Below are 14855 nucleotides of genomic sequence, written 5' to 3'. Positions count from 1 at the left end.
TGGCATAATCTAAACCAGGATGATTTAGACCTTTAAAAAACAGACGGCGGAGGAAGAAGGGGTACGGGCTATATTGAAATTGGAGTGAGAGTGTCCATTTGCAATCGCTCCAGCAGACATCATGYATAAATGCACCTTTGGGGCTGCATGACTTCAACATTCCTTCAAATCTTCTCTTTCACCTGCCTCTTCCAAACAGAGTCACACACTCCTGCAATCTATGCCAGGGTATCAATGAAAAATCCACCACAGGCCCTCAGCTGGTGCCGATGCAGAAAAATGTGTAAGTGAGATGGGGCAGATGCCTTCTGCATTGGCTCTGATTCTGCAGCAAGCCTGGCTGATGGCTACCTATGGAAGGGCCAGGTGCTCTCTGTGCCTGGCTTCGGGTTACAGAGGGAAGCTGGGACAACTTGGGGCCGAACTCCCCACCCAACATGTCCTGGATCCTTTCTCTTCTGGCATAAGAACTAACCTTGACAACATCCTTCTTTTCMCCCAGCTATGGGGGTTGGGAAAGAGGATACCYTGGCACAGTGGATCACTGGGACAGGAAGATGGGAAAGCCCTATCTGCTGCTGAGCAGCTGTTTCCCAAGAGTGGGCATTTTGCTTGATGTCTGTCAAACAGAAAAGCCTCTGAAGCAGGCTGGAGGATGGGGCTTGAAGATAGTAAACTATGTTACCTGCAGGCCAATCCCAGCTCTCCAGGCTGGTCTTTCTTGTCTAGCCTTATCCCTGTTCCCCCCATCACTGGTGCTGTAACCTTTCCGATAACACTTGTTTCAAGTTCATTAGCAAGCAGTGATTGCGGCAGCCCTAAAACAGGATTCGTTTGCATATAAAAAGCTTTGCAGTGCTGTGAGGAAGTTCATTATAGATAATTGAAGAGGCAAGCGCCATAAAGAGGAAATCCTCCCAATGTGGTTTTATCTGATTGACCTAATGTTCTTTCTTAATTGAAACAGAAGAAGAAAAAAAAAAGTAATTTCTTTGGATGATGTACAGCATAAAACCTCACTGCCTGGACAAGGCTCTGAGTTCGAATTCACGTGTAATACTYATTTTGCAGTCCATGTCAAGCCCTATCCAAATACTGCTGCAGTCAGCTTTAGGTGCCTGCTCAGGATGGTATYTTTAAGGGCAAGACATCAGCCTGCTCAGAGCAGACCCTGCAGCAGGWCCCAAGGGGAAGGGTCCTTAAAAAAGAGCTGGTTTGGGCATTTTCCAGCATAGACAGTTTCTCTTCATCTGCAGTGTGCCTCACCTTGGCTGGAAGAGAACAGCGTTCACATGATATAGGGAAAGCAAAAACACTCACTGCAAACAACTGTACCAAGGAGAGCATAACCCCGTCCCGATTGTCTTCAGTAACTAATAAATAATTAGGCCTTCCTGCTGACTGTAAGGGGAGCTGGTTCAGATTCCAGAGGAGCTAAAATCCAGTTTAAATGTAGCAGGGCAACACATTTGAAAGCAGACTCCTGTTGATTCATTTTGTGTSTGTAGGTTCATACTATTACTTAAAAGCTTTCAAATGAGTCAGTTCCTTTAAAATAACATCCTCCACCCTTGCCTTTTACTCACATCAGCAGTGATACACACCTCAAATCCCCAGATTTTGCCAGTTATCAAGTCATAGACTGTTTTTCAGTGAAAACGCTGCATGAAATGGGCTGTACTCATTGGGTCGATGGTAGTTTAATTTTCTTTATTTATAACTCCTTGTAGAATACCTGCAAATGTGTTTTGCTGTAGCTTGCAGAAATAATGAAGTCTCAGTAATATGAGAACCCCCTCTCTCCTCTTCTCTCACGTACACATTATTACCACCCTCACTGCTGTACTTGAGTGAGTCCCCAATGAGATCCAGCATGAAGAGTCTGCTAAGAGGGGGATTGAAATCTCTCTGAGGTTATGYGGGCTTAACACTGACCTAATTAGTTTGGTTCCTTTATGGTACTCTATACATATATAGTTATGAAGTCTGGGAATTTCACCATGCTGTTTTCCAATCAAAGCTGGATTCTGACCAGAAGCTCTGGTTATCATCCTTTCCTAGGGATGGAGCCTGCAGGAATCTTTGACAAACTTGTGATATTGCATGGGGCAGGGAGATAGTCTTTTGGGGTTTTGCCCAGACTTATTTCGTATAGTTCCATGCTCTGTCACTATTTATGGCCAGAACCAKGAGCTCAAGTCTCATTGCAGATTTTTTCATTCTTCCAAAGGCAAATGGGTTTGATCTATTCCTACATGGGAATAGGTGAAACATCCCTGAGGGTTTGATACAATGATCTATCCACCTGTTAACAGTTTCTGAGGGATATTGGGGTCCCRAAAGGCAAAATCAGTTGCTTATCCCTGTTTCTATATCTTGCCATTTTTGCAATYGTACCCTTAGCACCGTTCCATTCCCTTATACAGTAGTTGTTGTCTCCACTCCAGATCAGACACAGCCACCAGTACCCACTCCTCCACTATTCATCTAAATGCATCCAGCTCCACTTTTCTCTTGCCATCAAATTCTGGTTCTTCACCCTCAACTTCAAAGTTTTTTTTAAGACTTTCCTTTGTATATCCCTCCTTCAACAATCATCTTTGTACCTTGTCCAAGTCATCTTACCTGGAAGGAATATGCTTGCAAAGCGAATCTAAGTGAGGACCATATCTTCCTCACTCAAGCCCTTTGGGACCTCACACTGCCCACAAGAAGTAATCCTCAGATTGTTATTTACTCACATATTGTTTGAGGAAAACACACTTTTTTTTGTCTATCCACTCTGCTAAGTTACAGTGTACCATCTTTCCTGCACCTGCTATGGCTTTTTCACCCTTCCACTTTGTGCTGTAATCAAACAAAGAGAATGAGATTTGAGAGCCAGGGATTGGGCCTCTATGAAGATATATATACCACAGTGTCTGTATACTCTGTTAGTTATATTAGACTAAGAATCATTAAAAACAAACCAAAACAAAGCAAACAGTTTAGAGGAAGAAAGAAAAGGAAGGAGAGAAAGAGAGAGAGGCATAAGCAAACAAAAAAAAGAAAAGATTTTGGGGGGTGTCACTGACTCTGAAGGAATCAGGTTTCACCTGGAGAAAGGAAGGARAACAGCAAGTTGGCCGATGAGGGGCAGTGGGGACAGCCTGGCCCACATTGCCTGAACATCTGTCTCACACCTCAGCCTGGTCACCCTGGGTCAGGGCTGCGACACCCAGCTGGTCCGGATCAGATGCTTGTTTAGCAGCTGCCCTGCATAGCTGCAAACAAAGGACTTGGGGCTCCACGGCTGACAAGCTGGTTCCTTCCATGAATCACTTTTAAACTCTAGCACAACTTTCCAGCCCCAGGATAATTTGGAGAACAAAGCAGCAATGAGCTCGGCTTTCCCAATGCGGGAGGGAAAGGGGTGAGTTACAGTTCACATTGTGTTTACATTATTACACCGCTAATTCTTAGCATCATAAAATTATATTTAAAATTTACACGAACAGTACCGGGGAACGTTATTAGGTTATAAAGTGGAATCAGGTCAATGCTTTGCAGGCAGGATTCCAAGTTTCATAAATTTCTGGATATACTTCCCCCAAATTTACATCGTCACCAGCCACAATCAAACCAGCTACAAAAAGCTAACCCGGTCAAAGAATTTTTTAATGCACCATATATTTTATCTGCACTTCCTAAGTTTACAATGCTGTTAGTTTGATTGATGATGTACTTCTTTATCGGCAGAGCAAAAGTAATAATATATGAATAAAATGCTCAGAACCTTAAAGGCAGTTGATGAGGAGAAAGCAACAGGATTTATGGAAACTGTAAACATCTGCAGAGATAACAGAGGAATAACTGAGTCCTTTCATTACTTTCACTTCTAGCAGCTCCATTCTAGTTAAAAGTCTGCCATGCACTCAAGAGCAAATACCAGCTTTCTTTTACCAGGTATTTGCAAGTGATTCTAGTGCCTGGAGAAAGGTGATTGACCTAGAGCCTGGAGATCCACTCAGTGAAGATATTTGGCCCTGTTTAAGCTTTGTTCACTCTGTGTTAGCTACATACTTCCACAGTGGCATGCACAGATTAGTGTTTAGATATCACTGTTGGAGGAAAGGAGACCAACAGATCAATAGCAGATCATTAGTTCACCCGCCAGAGCCCCTTGGGTCCCTGGCTTCTGTGTTGTGAAGGCTAGAGAGCCATGAGTGATGCTGATCACTGGAGAGCAGGTACTCAAAAAGCAGAAGCAGAATGAAGATAACTAACCTCCTCTCACATGACTCATTGATGATTCCTGTTGATCAGGAACTAAGTGACTCCCCCAAGGCCTCACAGGCTATGCTGGGAAATGACCCAAGCCTGCTGCAAGCTGGATGCCAACCTAGGACTATTCCGCCTCTGAAGTCAGTCCACATATCTCTGCTGATCAGCATTAACGATTTTTCCCTCCTTTAATTCTTTATTAATGGAGCTTCTCTTAGCTGGTCCATTATTTCACCAGGATCAAGGTCAGGCTGACATAATTATCCAAGTACCACATTTATCCTTTTTAAATAGAGACACAATGCTAGCTTTCCTCAGCCCTTTGCCACTTCAACACATGGTCAGAAGGAAAAGTAATGATCCAGAGAGCAGGAACCTTCTGGTCACCGGATGAAGCAAGTGGACTAGTGAAAAAAATAGTGTATGATGGTGTCATTAGGCACATCTGCTCAAAGGAGAGAGTCCTGCTGGAGATGTGCAAGTAGTCTCAGTTCTGGTATTTTCTAAGTGACAACTGCCTGTTTTTTGAAATCATAAGTATGGGTGTGTGCATTAAGGAGGGTGGGGTATGTGTGAGAGACAAGATAAACACATGTTTATTGGGACAAAGTCTGTCATTCTTTAAAGGAAAACTCCGGCTAGGTAAGACAGGCTTTTTAGGACATCTCACATAGTAAAACTGGATCCTGCAAAGCCACAGACAGCATGGGGCAGAGAACAGCTGAGCCCAGGCAGCTTGGCAACGCAGTAATAAATTTCTTCTCTAATTAATATTCTATGAATTTGCATCCCTCTGCCTAGCCTGTCCTCTTCCGTCCTTCTGCAAAGACTTCCATCCAAGGCTCTCAACACCCTCACGCGTATCAAATCACTGTACATCCATACACCACACCCTGGCAGCCCAGTGATGCTGCAAAGTTTCAGCATTGGACTATTACCCCTAACTTCCTCAACAAAGCCACATTTTCTACACATCTGTGCCCCACAGTGGGTTTTTCAGGTGTAAGGGACATTCTCTGACAAGCACTTCCCCTTGAGTGATGGAGTTTCAAGACCCTTACCTGGGGATTTCTGATGTCTAATAAAGGTTGAACCCAAGTCACAGCTCTTCCTTCCAAAGGGGGGACCAAAAGGCTGTCTATCCTCTAGAGCTGCCCATTTTTAGAAAGTCTGTAGGACCTTGGGACCTTTGGGAGCTCCATACTTTGGCTCAATTATTATGAAAATAGCCAGTAAGTTCAGAAGTCAACGGAGGACACTGACAGTCACACCACATGTGCACACATGAACCACATTGGCGCAAGCCCTGCTTGCTTCAGAAGCCAAGACAGAAATCCCAGAGAGTCATAAATCTTTGGCTTCCACAGCGGGAAGGTCAGGAAAATGATATCATGGCTGTTCTCATCCTCCATCTCACTGCGACCTGTGACGGCACGAGATAACACCCAAGCCAAAGCAAATGGATTCATGCACAAAGACAAGGCAGGAGAAGCAGAGCCTGAGCCCAGCCTCCTGGAGATGCCCCAAGCAGGGTAGGAGACACATTCCAGCGTCACCTCTTATCTGCGGCCTCAATATCCTGTGAATGTTTCTCCTTGGCCTGGTCCCAGATACTCATATGTCCCAAAGGAGGGAATGCAGCTGATGCTACAATGGAGAAGGAAAAAGCTTCCTGCTTCAGAGCCATGCTATCACCCCAAGCTAATTCTGAACAGGGGGTTGTCTTTGCTTTTTGGAAACCACTTTCCCCCAAATTCCAGGGTGTTGCACGGATCCTAGCAGTCCTAACAAATGTCCAGATAATCAGAAAGTCCTATAGCCACTGGAAGCATTGCAATGACATTGCACTGAGACAGGCTACCAAAACAACATAAGCTCATCCCTATGTTATTTCAAGGGTGTTACGTTGGCGGGGAGAGATGAATGTTGCCCTGTTGCATTCTGAGGCCATTCTGTCCTCTGGGATAAACAATCTTGCATTACAAAGACAAACAGACCAGATGGTACAAGTAACATTGAGCAGGGGCATGGTATTGCATGGCAGATGCTTCTTAAGCCTCCATTCAAACTATTCTCCCTGGGTTGCTCCTAGAAATCACATGAACAGGTCCATGGTTAGTTACCAGCACAGGGGCTACAGAAATTAAACCCTAAGGCTCAAGAGAAGAGGTGTGTTAAGGGAAAAGGAAGTGGGCATGGGGAGGCCCTTTTGCAACAGCTCAGTTCCATTATGGTTTGGTTGGAGGTCTCAGCACGGAGAGACACAGAGGAGCTTTCTTGCACCAAGACTGACTTCCTGGAGATCCACCACTGCAGGTATGAGGAAGCCTGGTAAGAGTTAATGCAGAAACAAACCAAGAGATGAGCCTCTGCAAGGGGCTGGCAGTCTGCTAGCTGGAAGATCATGGGGTAGAAAAGCTCAGAGATGACAGAAAATACCCCCATTAAACAGAACAAGCCACTTCAGACACAAACCATCCATCTTCTTCACCTCAGTGCAAGTCAGTACAAGCGATGGCATATACCAAAAGTGAATTATCTAATTTGTTTGTAAATGCTCCAAAACTTTTTGTTAACAGCCCCCACASAGATCACGGCTCCAGCCTGTAAGTGCTGTACAATATCTATTAATAGAAAATGCTTACCCTAATCAGACAAAGGTGCGAGAGAAACAGAGGCACAGAACGGCGAACTTGCCCAAGCCAACTCAGAGCCAGGTGTAAAACTCTCATCTGCAGAAATGCAACCCACAGCCTCATACACTAGGTGGTACTGCCCCTGAGCAGCTTGCCACCCGCTTGTATTTCCATGCTGTAACAGGATTACGCAAACAAAGGGAACTTCTTCTGTCTGCTCTGCAATTTGATTGTTTAACTCCCTCTTATTCCTGTCTGAAGCACCCACGCTGGGAAACCCCACTACAGGCTACAGCTCCATTTCTGTCAAAGGGCTGTGAAAATGGGCAAGGCCTGAAATGCCAAACCATCAGGAGTCCAGCACCACAGCTGGGTCCAAGCCATCCGCTACAGCCTCGTCCCAGACTCCCCACCCCTCCTTGGGCAGGATGCTGACCAGACTGGACTCTACCACACGTGCTTGGAAACCTTCCTAAGAGGTGATAAACACCAAACCTTCCTCCCTCGAGTTGCTTAAACAGGGCTCCCATGAAATGCACGTGCCACAGCACCTGCCAGATCGCATCTACATGGGGTGGCTGATGCTCCCCATGGCAGCCGCTCTGGGTTCCCTCGCCTCCTCTGCCCGTCCCCCTTCATGCTCACCCCACTTGCATGCAGCAGGTTGTCTGAGGTTGCCATAGAAACAACGCCTTGTGCCCTCCCCTTAATGATAGACGGGTGCCAGGATAAGCAAGTGGATAATCAGCAAGAGGGAAAGAATTAGGCACGCTGATATTCGCATCGCTGTAACTGTCATTAGAGTCCCTGAGAAATGATAGATACATTAATTTGAGCAGAGATGATTACTTTCTTCTCCCAGCTCCGGCTCTCAGCATCCATGGCTCCGGCCAGGTTAACCAGGGCAGGCAACAGGGTGCTCAGCTGTTGCTGTGGCAACAGCTGAGGATGCTTCACTTGGAGGCTGGACCACGAAACAGTGGTTCGCAGCGTCCATGGGATGGCAGAGGGGCACAGCGAGCCCCGGTGCAGTGACCCCGGTGTTGCTGACAGGGTGCACTTGGGGAAAGCTGGGGGCAACGTTTTCCTCTGCACCCTGCAAAGAGGGAGAAGCAGGGCAGCTGCGGCTCCTGAAGAGGGGGCTGCCCAAAGCCCTCCCTGCACCAGGACAGGATGCACCAGCAGGGTGGGGAAGGGTGCTGCTGCTCTTACTACAGGCAAAAACCATGGTGTGGGTGTGGGCAGGATTACCCGGCATCTCCCATCTGAGGCTGAGCTGCCACTATCACTCCCTGCCTCCTCTTCTTCCTTCTCTCCTTTCCATGCGCATCCCAAGAAGAGCAAGTGGCAGGTCAAAGATAARTCAGTGCGCTTCACTGCAGAGGCTGCCGGTACGGCTCTTCATTCAGCGCGAGGCAGGAGCGAGCGTGCGGCAGAGCGACGCTCCCCTCCTCGGCAGCTGTTCACCAGCACGCGGCTCACACAGCTTTCCATCGCTTTTGACAAATTAATATTTGAAGCGGTTGTTTCTTTTATGTGGGCTTTACTGTCATTAGCACGTACAACTCGACATAAAACACTTTAGCGCGAGATCTTTTCTTCTCTTCTCTTTTTAGGCAGCAGATGAAAATCCTTTTAATAAAAAGCTTGTTTGGGGGAGGAAGAAAAACACACGCACACACAAATCGGCTGAGCAGGGAAAGATGAAAACCTCCTTCAAGGTAATTAAATGATTATGTATCTTTTAAACCCAGCAGATAACAGATTTGTTATCTAGGCTTGCTTTTTTGCTTTTGCTTTTCTTTTTTTTTCCTCTCTTTCCCYTACGCAGAGCTAAAATCCTTGCAAGGCCTGGAACAAGATAGTGTTCATCTTACAGAAGATGATGGCACAAAAGAAAACTTAATCCTTTATCCCATCAACTCAAGTAGGTTCCCCCAGCTTACCCACTAGCCCAGCCTTGTACAGATGTCTGTGAAACACTGACATGAAAACTATCACTCTGGATCAGAGCAGGTCCATATGGAGATGGGGCAGACAAGGTAATCAGGTTTATTGGGTAACAGGAAGGATGGATCTATCTCTGCTGCTGTTCCAGGGCCCTTGGATCAATTGGTTTACTCCTCTGTGCCTCAGTTTCCCTCCACTACTTGTTGACTTCCTTGCCCATTTAAGTGGGAAAATGGGTGAACGCTCTCACTAGGTCAAGAGTAGTAGTAAGAAAGGGTCATTTTCACCGGGCGTTAGTTTGCAATGCAATGCTTTGCAGTACAACGTTAACCCCACACCATGACTTTAACAACAGTCAGCACCAAATGTCAAAAGCAGAAAACAGAAACATAGCCTGCTCCCTTCCTCCTTCAAGACTGAAATTCTCTCCACTTTTACCACCAGCTCTTTTAGGGGGAGAAAAAGAGAAAAACACCCCTCCCACACACACATTTTTGTATTAAAATATCTTTTTTTTTTTTTCCTTCCCAACCTCAATAGCAATAATATCAGTTCCCCTTTATAAAGCAAAAAGTCACTCAGTGTATTTCAAGCTAGTGGACTTGGCTTTCAAAAAACTGCTGTAAAGGGAAATTATACGTCAAACTGAAGTATTTCTGCTGCAAATCTTCTGGCGACATCGTCAACCCTATTTGATTGAGTTCAATGCCATAATCATAAATACTCTTGCTTCATGATCACGCTGCAGTTCATAACCAGGAGACAACATGGGCTTTCCCACTAGGCTCTGAAACTAGTTGATTCAGCTCTATTATAGACAGGGCTGATTCACCAGGCACCTGACAAGTGACAAGCAACAAAGTCCTGGCTCCCTGTCAACAGTGAGTATCTATGAATGTAATTCATGTGGCGCATCACCAGTTTAACCAGAGATATCAAGGCAGTGAGTCTGCTGGGTCCTGAGTGTACTCCAAGAGTTAATTTTACACTGCAACCAAACAGCTTTCCGCCTCCCCACAGCTAGTGCCTGTATTAATTTTCCACTGCCTTTCAGACTATCTGGGGCAGGTCTTTTCTGTCCTTTCTTGATCTCTAGTTTAGATATTCAGGGTGGTATTAGAACAGCTGCTCTGTTGCAGCCCAGGGCTGGCTCATCACAAGTATCCACTGTGTGAATCAAAAGTACCCTAGATGGTAGATCACAGGCTACACAGAAAAAAACCCTTCTGAGCAGTGTGGGTCATCTCCAAGCCCTTCCACCTCTGCCACCGGATTGCTCTTAAATTCATCCTGTGCCTTGCATTAATCAGAAACTCATACTACAAGAGAACAAACAAACCCAAGACRCTTTCAGATCACATGAAGAAGACTTGAAGGAAAGGGGCAGACTGAGCCCAAAGGAATCCAGAAACTTGTGAGATGTTCTAAGGATACAAGGGAGCCAGAAATACATGTGAACACAAGCCTTTCTTCAGACTGCTTCAGGCTGGTCCAGGTGGGATGGGTAGCAGCCCATTCAGGCTGTTTGCAGCCCAGGCAATCTGGAGAGTGGGAAGCCTCTGCCCACATGAGGGCAAGATGCTCTACAGGCAAAGAAACAAAAAAATCACCTGGAAGTGGGTGGATCAGCAAAGATATGGTGAAGGCCAGAGTGTGAGGGAAGGAAAAACACCTGGCATGTTAGCAATGATGATTAAAGAGGGAGGGAGTTTCTGGCACTGGTCCACATGACAAAGTATCACTAATATTTGTTTGCTTGGCAAGGAGTGTCTTGGTGCAATCACACCATAGGATCCTAGAAGCTGTCCATGCTAATCTGTTCCGCAGTCTCACTAAAGGACTGCAAATGAGATGGTCCAACCATCCTACGCTGGTAGTACAGTTTCACATCAGTATCTCCTCAAGCCTTACTGATTTAGCAGATACCCATACCCTGCTGGTAGGGGACACACCCTCTCCTCATCCTCAGGATGTCAAAGTGTCTGTTGAGGAAAGGATTGAAATGAATATTGCAGATGAAGATGAAAAGCCAGTGAAAATACGCCAACTTAAGATGATGTCATGTTTTGACCACTGCTGAAGATAGCATGGGGAAGGCTGGAAGTGGATCTCAGTCCTTTTGACCTTGGGCAGTCAGATGTGTCTTCAGGAACAGGTGGAGGCCTGGATGGGCAATGAGGAGCCAGGCCTGGCTTGGAAACACCAGATGGTTCATTGTTCAAAGAACCCATTCAATGAATAGTCGTGTACAGGATAGAAAGGGAAGAAAATGAGGGACACTGGATTAAAGGGGAATGTAAAAGAGAAAGCTGGAGATTCCAGTGAAAGAGACAAATCAGGGAGAAGATGGCTTCTCAATGGAAGTGTGGGAGTTATACCCAGCATTTGTTCAAAGCACAGTTTGGCAAAACTGTTCCAGACACAGCAAATGCAAATCCTTGTCAGAATGTGAGGCCATCCTTCCCCAGTACTAGYGTCTTTGAGGGCCACAAACCGACAGCTCAGAGAAGGACCCTGAAACTACAGGGCAYTTCTCACATTCGCAGGCAGAAAGCTGTTGCTAATAGTTTTGATTTTGCAAGCCAGCAAGTCATTGTCCTTGCAGATGTTGGACAGTCTTTCCAAGTATTGGGAAGTGTCTCTTCTACATCGCAGAGAGCAATAGCAGCTCCTGAGCTGAGCAGCTTGCTGTCAGACGTCACTTCCTATGGGAAAGAGGTTTGTGACCAGACATGGATTTGGTGCAGAAGCTACAAGGGCTGCAGCCCCCTTTAGCACTGACCAGTGTAGCATATATGTGTTGCATGATGCTATCATTGTCTTGCAGATCAGTAGTCCCCTCTTATGGTCAAATTTGTCCCCTTCCCTGCTGCCATACAGATCTCATAGAGCAGCTTTGAAAGATCATAGAGGGAATATTTGAAATTTATCAGGAAATCCTCCATTAAATGAGGTTCCAGAGAGAAAGAGCAATCCCTAATGCCTAACAAAGCTCCCCACACTGGTACTGTCACTTTGTTTGAAGATGCTACYTTTCAGAACTAACCCAATGAGAAGACATAAAGCAGCCACAGAAAAGACATGCTCACATGGACAGATATGGAGGTGACAATGAGCCAACAGTCTTCTCCCCAGTTCGGCAGAGCAAGACCTTGGCAGTGGCAGAAGAAAGACCAAGGTCTGTACCACTCTCCAGTCCCTTCCCTAAGTAACTGGGATGACACAAATCCTTCACATGGTCTCCTCTCTGATGGGAGCAAGTGTTAGAAATAGCAGGGATGTGATGGGGGTGAGGAAGGGAGAGACACACTGGAGAGTGGAGGCCTTTCACTTTGGACATGGGAGCTTGGAGGGAAGAAGGGATGGGAATTGTGGAGGTGAGTGCTGTGGTTAGTACATGAGACCTGTCAGAGGAGCAGAGAAGTCTAGTAGAGAAGATAAATGATGACGGCATTGCACAGCAGAAGGCGAAGACAAAGTGCCCCAGCAAAGTGCCCCATTGCCCACTGCACTCTTGTGCAGCGTCCCAGCACCTGCACAASAGGTTGAGATCCCTCCTGTTCTCATCATGCAAGACACACAGGYCTGCAACCAGCAGAACTGGCCAAATTCTGACCCATGCTCCCCCCTATCCAGGTACAATAGGCCTATGAGAAGCACCGAGCCCCCGACTGGCAGCCTGCATCACTTTCTGGCTGAGCAGAGGGTATCAGACACACCCACCCTCCAAGTTCTCAGCCAGCTTTCCAGCAGCCTAGCAGCAAATGCTGAATACTGGTAGACCAAGAACTGGCAACTTCCACGCCCATGAATATTTATGGTCTGTCCCATTGTCACTGCAGTTAAAGATGTCTGCTCCAGGACTCAATTCTCAAGCAGCAGATAYATTAAAGAAGTGAGAGGGAATGGGGGATGCCATAAGAGTGTGGAGCCTACAGGTCTGCCATTCAGTCCAGCAAACTGGCTTGCCTGGGGCACAGAGCAGGAGGGACACCTCAGAGACACCAGATGCAGCAGGCAAGGAAGGGAGCAGAGTGGATTTCAGCCTCCAAAGAGAGGACAAAATGCGGCGCACGTTACCGGAGATTTCAGCAGCCACCTCTGCGCCTGGTGGTTCAGGAGATATCAGATCACTTAATGGGTACTGGTCCCTTGGGCCAGGCAAACAACAAGCCATCTCAGGTCATTTACCAGACAGGCCAGAATGCTTTCAGACYGTTCCTGACCAGGAAGTAATTAAGTGGCTTCCTATTTGTATTCTCCTGAGCTCCACTTGTCTGCAAGAGCTCGTTAGTTACAGTACGAGCCAGACAGAGCGCTTGCAATGCAGCAGCCTGCTCCATATTAAGCCCTAAGGCCCAGTTCAGCCCTAGCTTAGTGACTGGCAATGAGGCATTTCCCAGACCTCAGCTGGAGGAATTTTGATGCACTGGCCATTAGGCACCAAACTCACAAAGCCACCAAGGCGCTTAAACCACTGCTGAAATACACCGTCACTGTGGACCTGGCCCCAAATCCTCCCTTGATTTTAGCAGCCTGCAGTATGCGCTGAGAAGCAACCTCTTCTCCTCCTCTCCCAGAGGAGTGGCACACACAGCGTTTCCCATCCCTTGCAGTCCCTTGGTGTCAGGAGACAAGCAGCCAGCTTGCCAGAGATGGCTGGCAGCTGCAACGGCTTTCTCAGGTAACGCACTCCCTACACTTGTATTTTACATTCGGATGAAAGCCACTAAGCCCTCCATTCCCAAGTCTGACAGCACACGATGTATATTGGTGGCACCTGCTCTGCCATGCGTGACCCAGCCCTCAAGGGCTCCCCACGCAGCTCTGAGGTGCCAGCACTTAGCTGCTGATGGAGAGCTGTGCCGCTGGGCAGAGCCTCTCCATGTCTTGCCCTGACAGTTTGGGAACAGACACCCTCTCCTGAGCTAGCATTTGTGCAGCCAGAACTTTTCAGCGGGAGGACAAGAGCAGCTCCCAGGGGGTACGGCAGAGCACAGAGGAGAGGAGCTAGATGCGGAGGAAAAGGTGAGGGTAAGCAGACCAGGGAGAGGGTAGGACTGGAGATGGAGAAGGCATCTGGGACTGTTGGTCTGGTCCAGACCAAAACGTGGTGTCAGCCTTGAGCAGCCCACRCACATGCCATGTGCCCCGCGCCCCTGCCTACCTCTGGCAGCTTGACTCGTCCTTCCTGGAAGGAGCAGGAGCTGGGGTCATGAGTGCAGACGTGGCGGTATTTGCACCAGTGGCACCGGTAAGGGCTCTCTACGCATGACAGGCACCTGGAGATGGAGAGAAATAGTAGGTCAGTTGGCCAGCCCGGCCCCTTGAGCCAACAGGACAGACCTTGAGGATGACAGAGGTTCTCAGAGGGAAATGTAGCCCAGCAAACATTGGGTCATCACCAGCAGAAGGCCATGGRTTTTGCCTCTAACCTGACTCTGCAGGGTCTAAGGTTGCTCCGGACTGGCTGTGGCCAGAGCTGGTTGTCACTGTGATCACCAGGGTCTGGTGGACAAGGGCCTCCTGCCCACTTGGCCTGAGCTCAGCGCCAGGAGCACCCGCAGGACCAAGGGCTGCCCCCGCRCAGTCCCTGCCTGGCAAACAACARCCCTKGYGTGACCCGYGCTGGGCRCTGGGCAACTCTCCCGCTGGAGCTGGGGCTGGGCAGAAGGGAGAGGAGGGGTAAAAACAGTCCCGGGGGGGCCAACACCTGGGGAGGAAGAAACCTCTTCTTCTGGTGATGACCTAAGGATGGTGGCAGATAATCATTACATTCACCCTAATTCTGCTGGAGGAGACTGGGCTTGCCAACACTAGGATGCAGAGGGACACTGGCAGTGTGAGTGTCACACCAGAGAAAATGGATAGATACTAGGAAGGCTATTTGTATAACAATTTTTACATGTAACATTGTTAATGAGGGTTTGGCTTTTTTTTTTTAGTATTAATTAGGTAATTTAGACTGCATTAGTACCATTGTGACTAGCCTACTACTAATAACTG

General features: G+C 47.4%; 1 protein-coding gene across 1 annotated transcript in view; it reads right to left on the bottom strand.

The window, feature by feature from the left end:
• Positions 1-14855, bottom strand: part of PLXNA4 (plexin A4) — a 438326-nt gene that overhangs the window by 96569 nt on the left and 326902 nt on the right. The window contains exon 8 of the mRNA XM_026091208.1: positions 14017-14131. Within this exon, the coding sequence (XP_025946993.1) occupies positions 14017-14131 (115 nt within the window). The remainder of the gene's footprint in view (positions 1-14016; positions 14132-14855) is intronic.

The sequence above is a fragment of the Apteryx rowi genome, unplaced genomic scaffold (assembly GCF_003343035.1).
Source record: "Apteryx rowi isolate R43461 unplaced genomic scaffold, aptRow1 scaffold_9, whole genome shotgun sequence".
NCBI classification, from domain to species: domain Eukaryota; kingdom Metazoa; phylum Chordata; class Aves; order Apterygiformes; family Apterygidae; genus Apteryx; species Apteryx rowi.
This window is presented reverse-complemented; position numbering and strand designations above follow the sequence as displayed.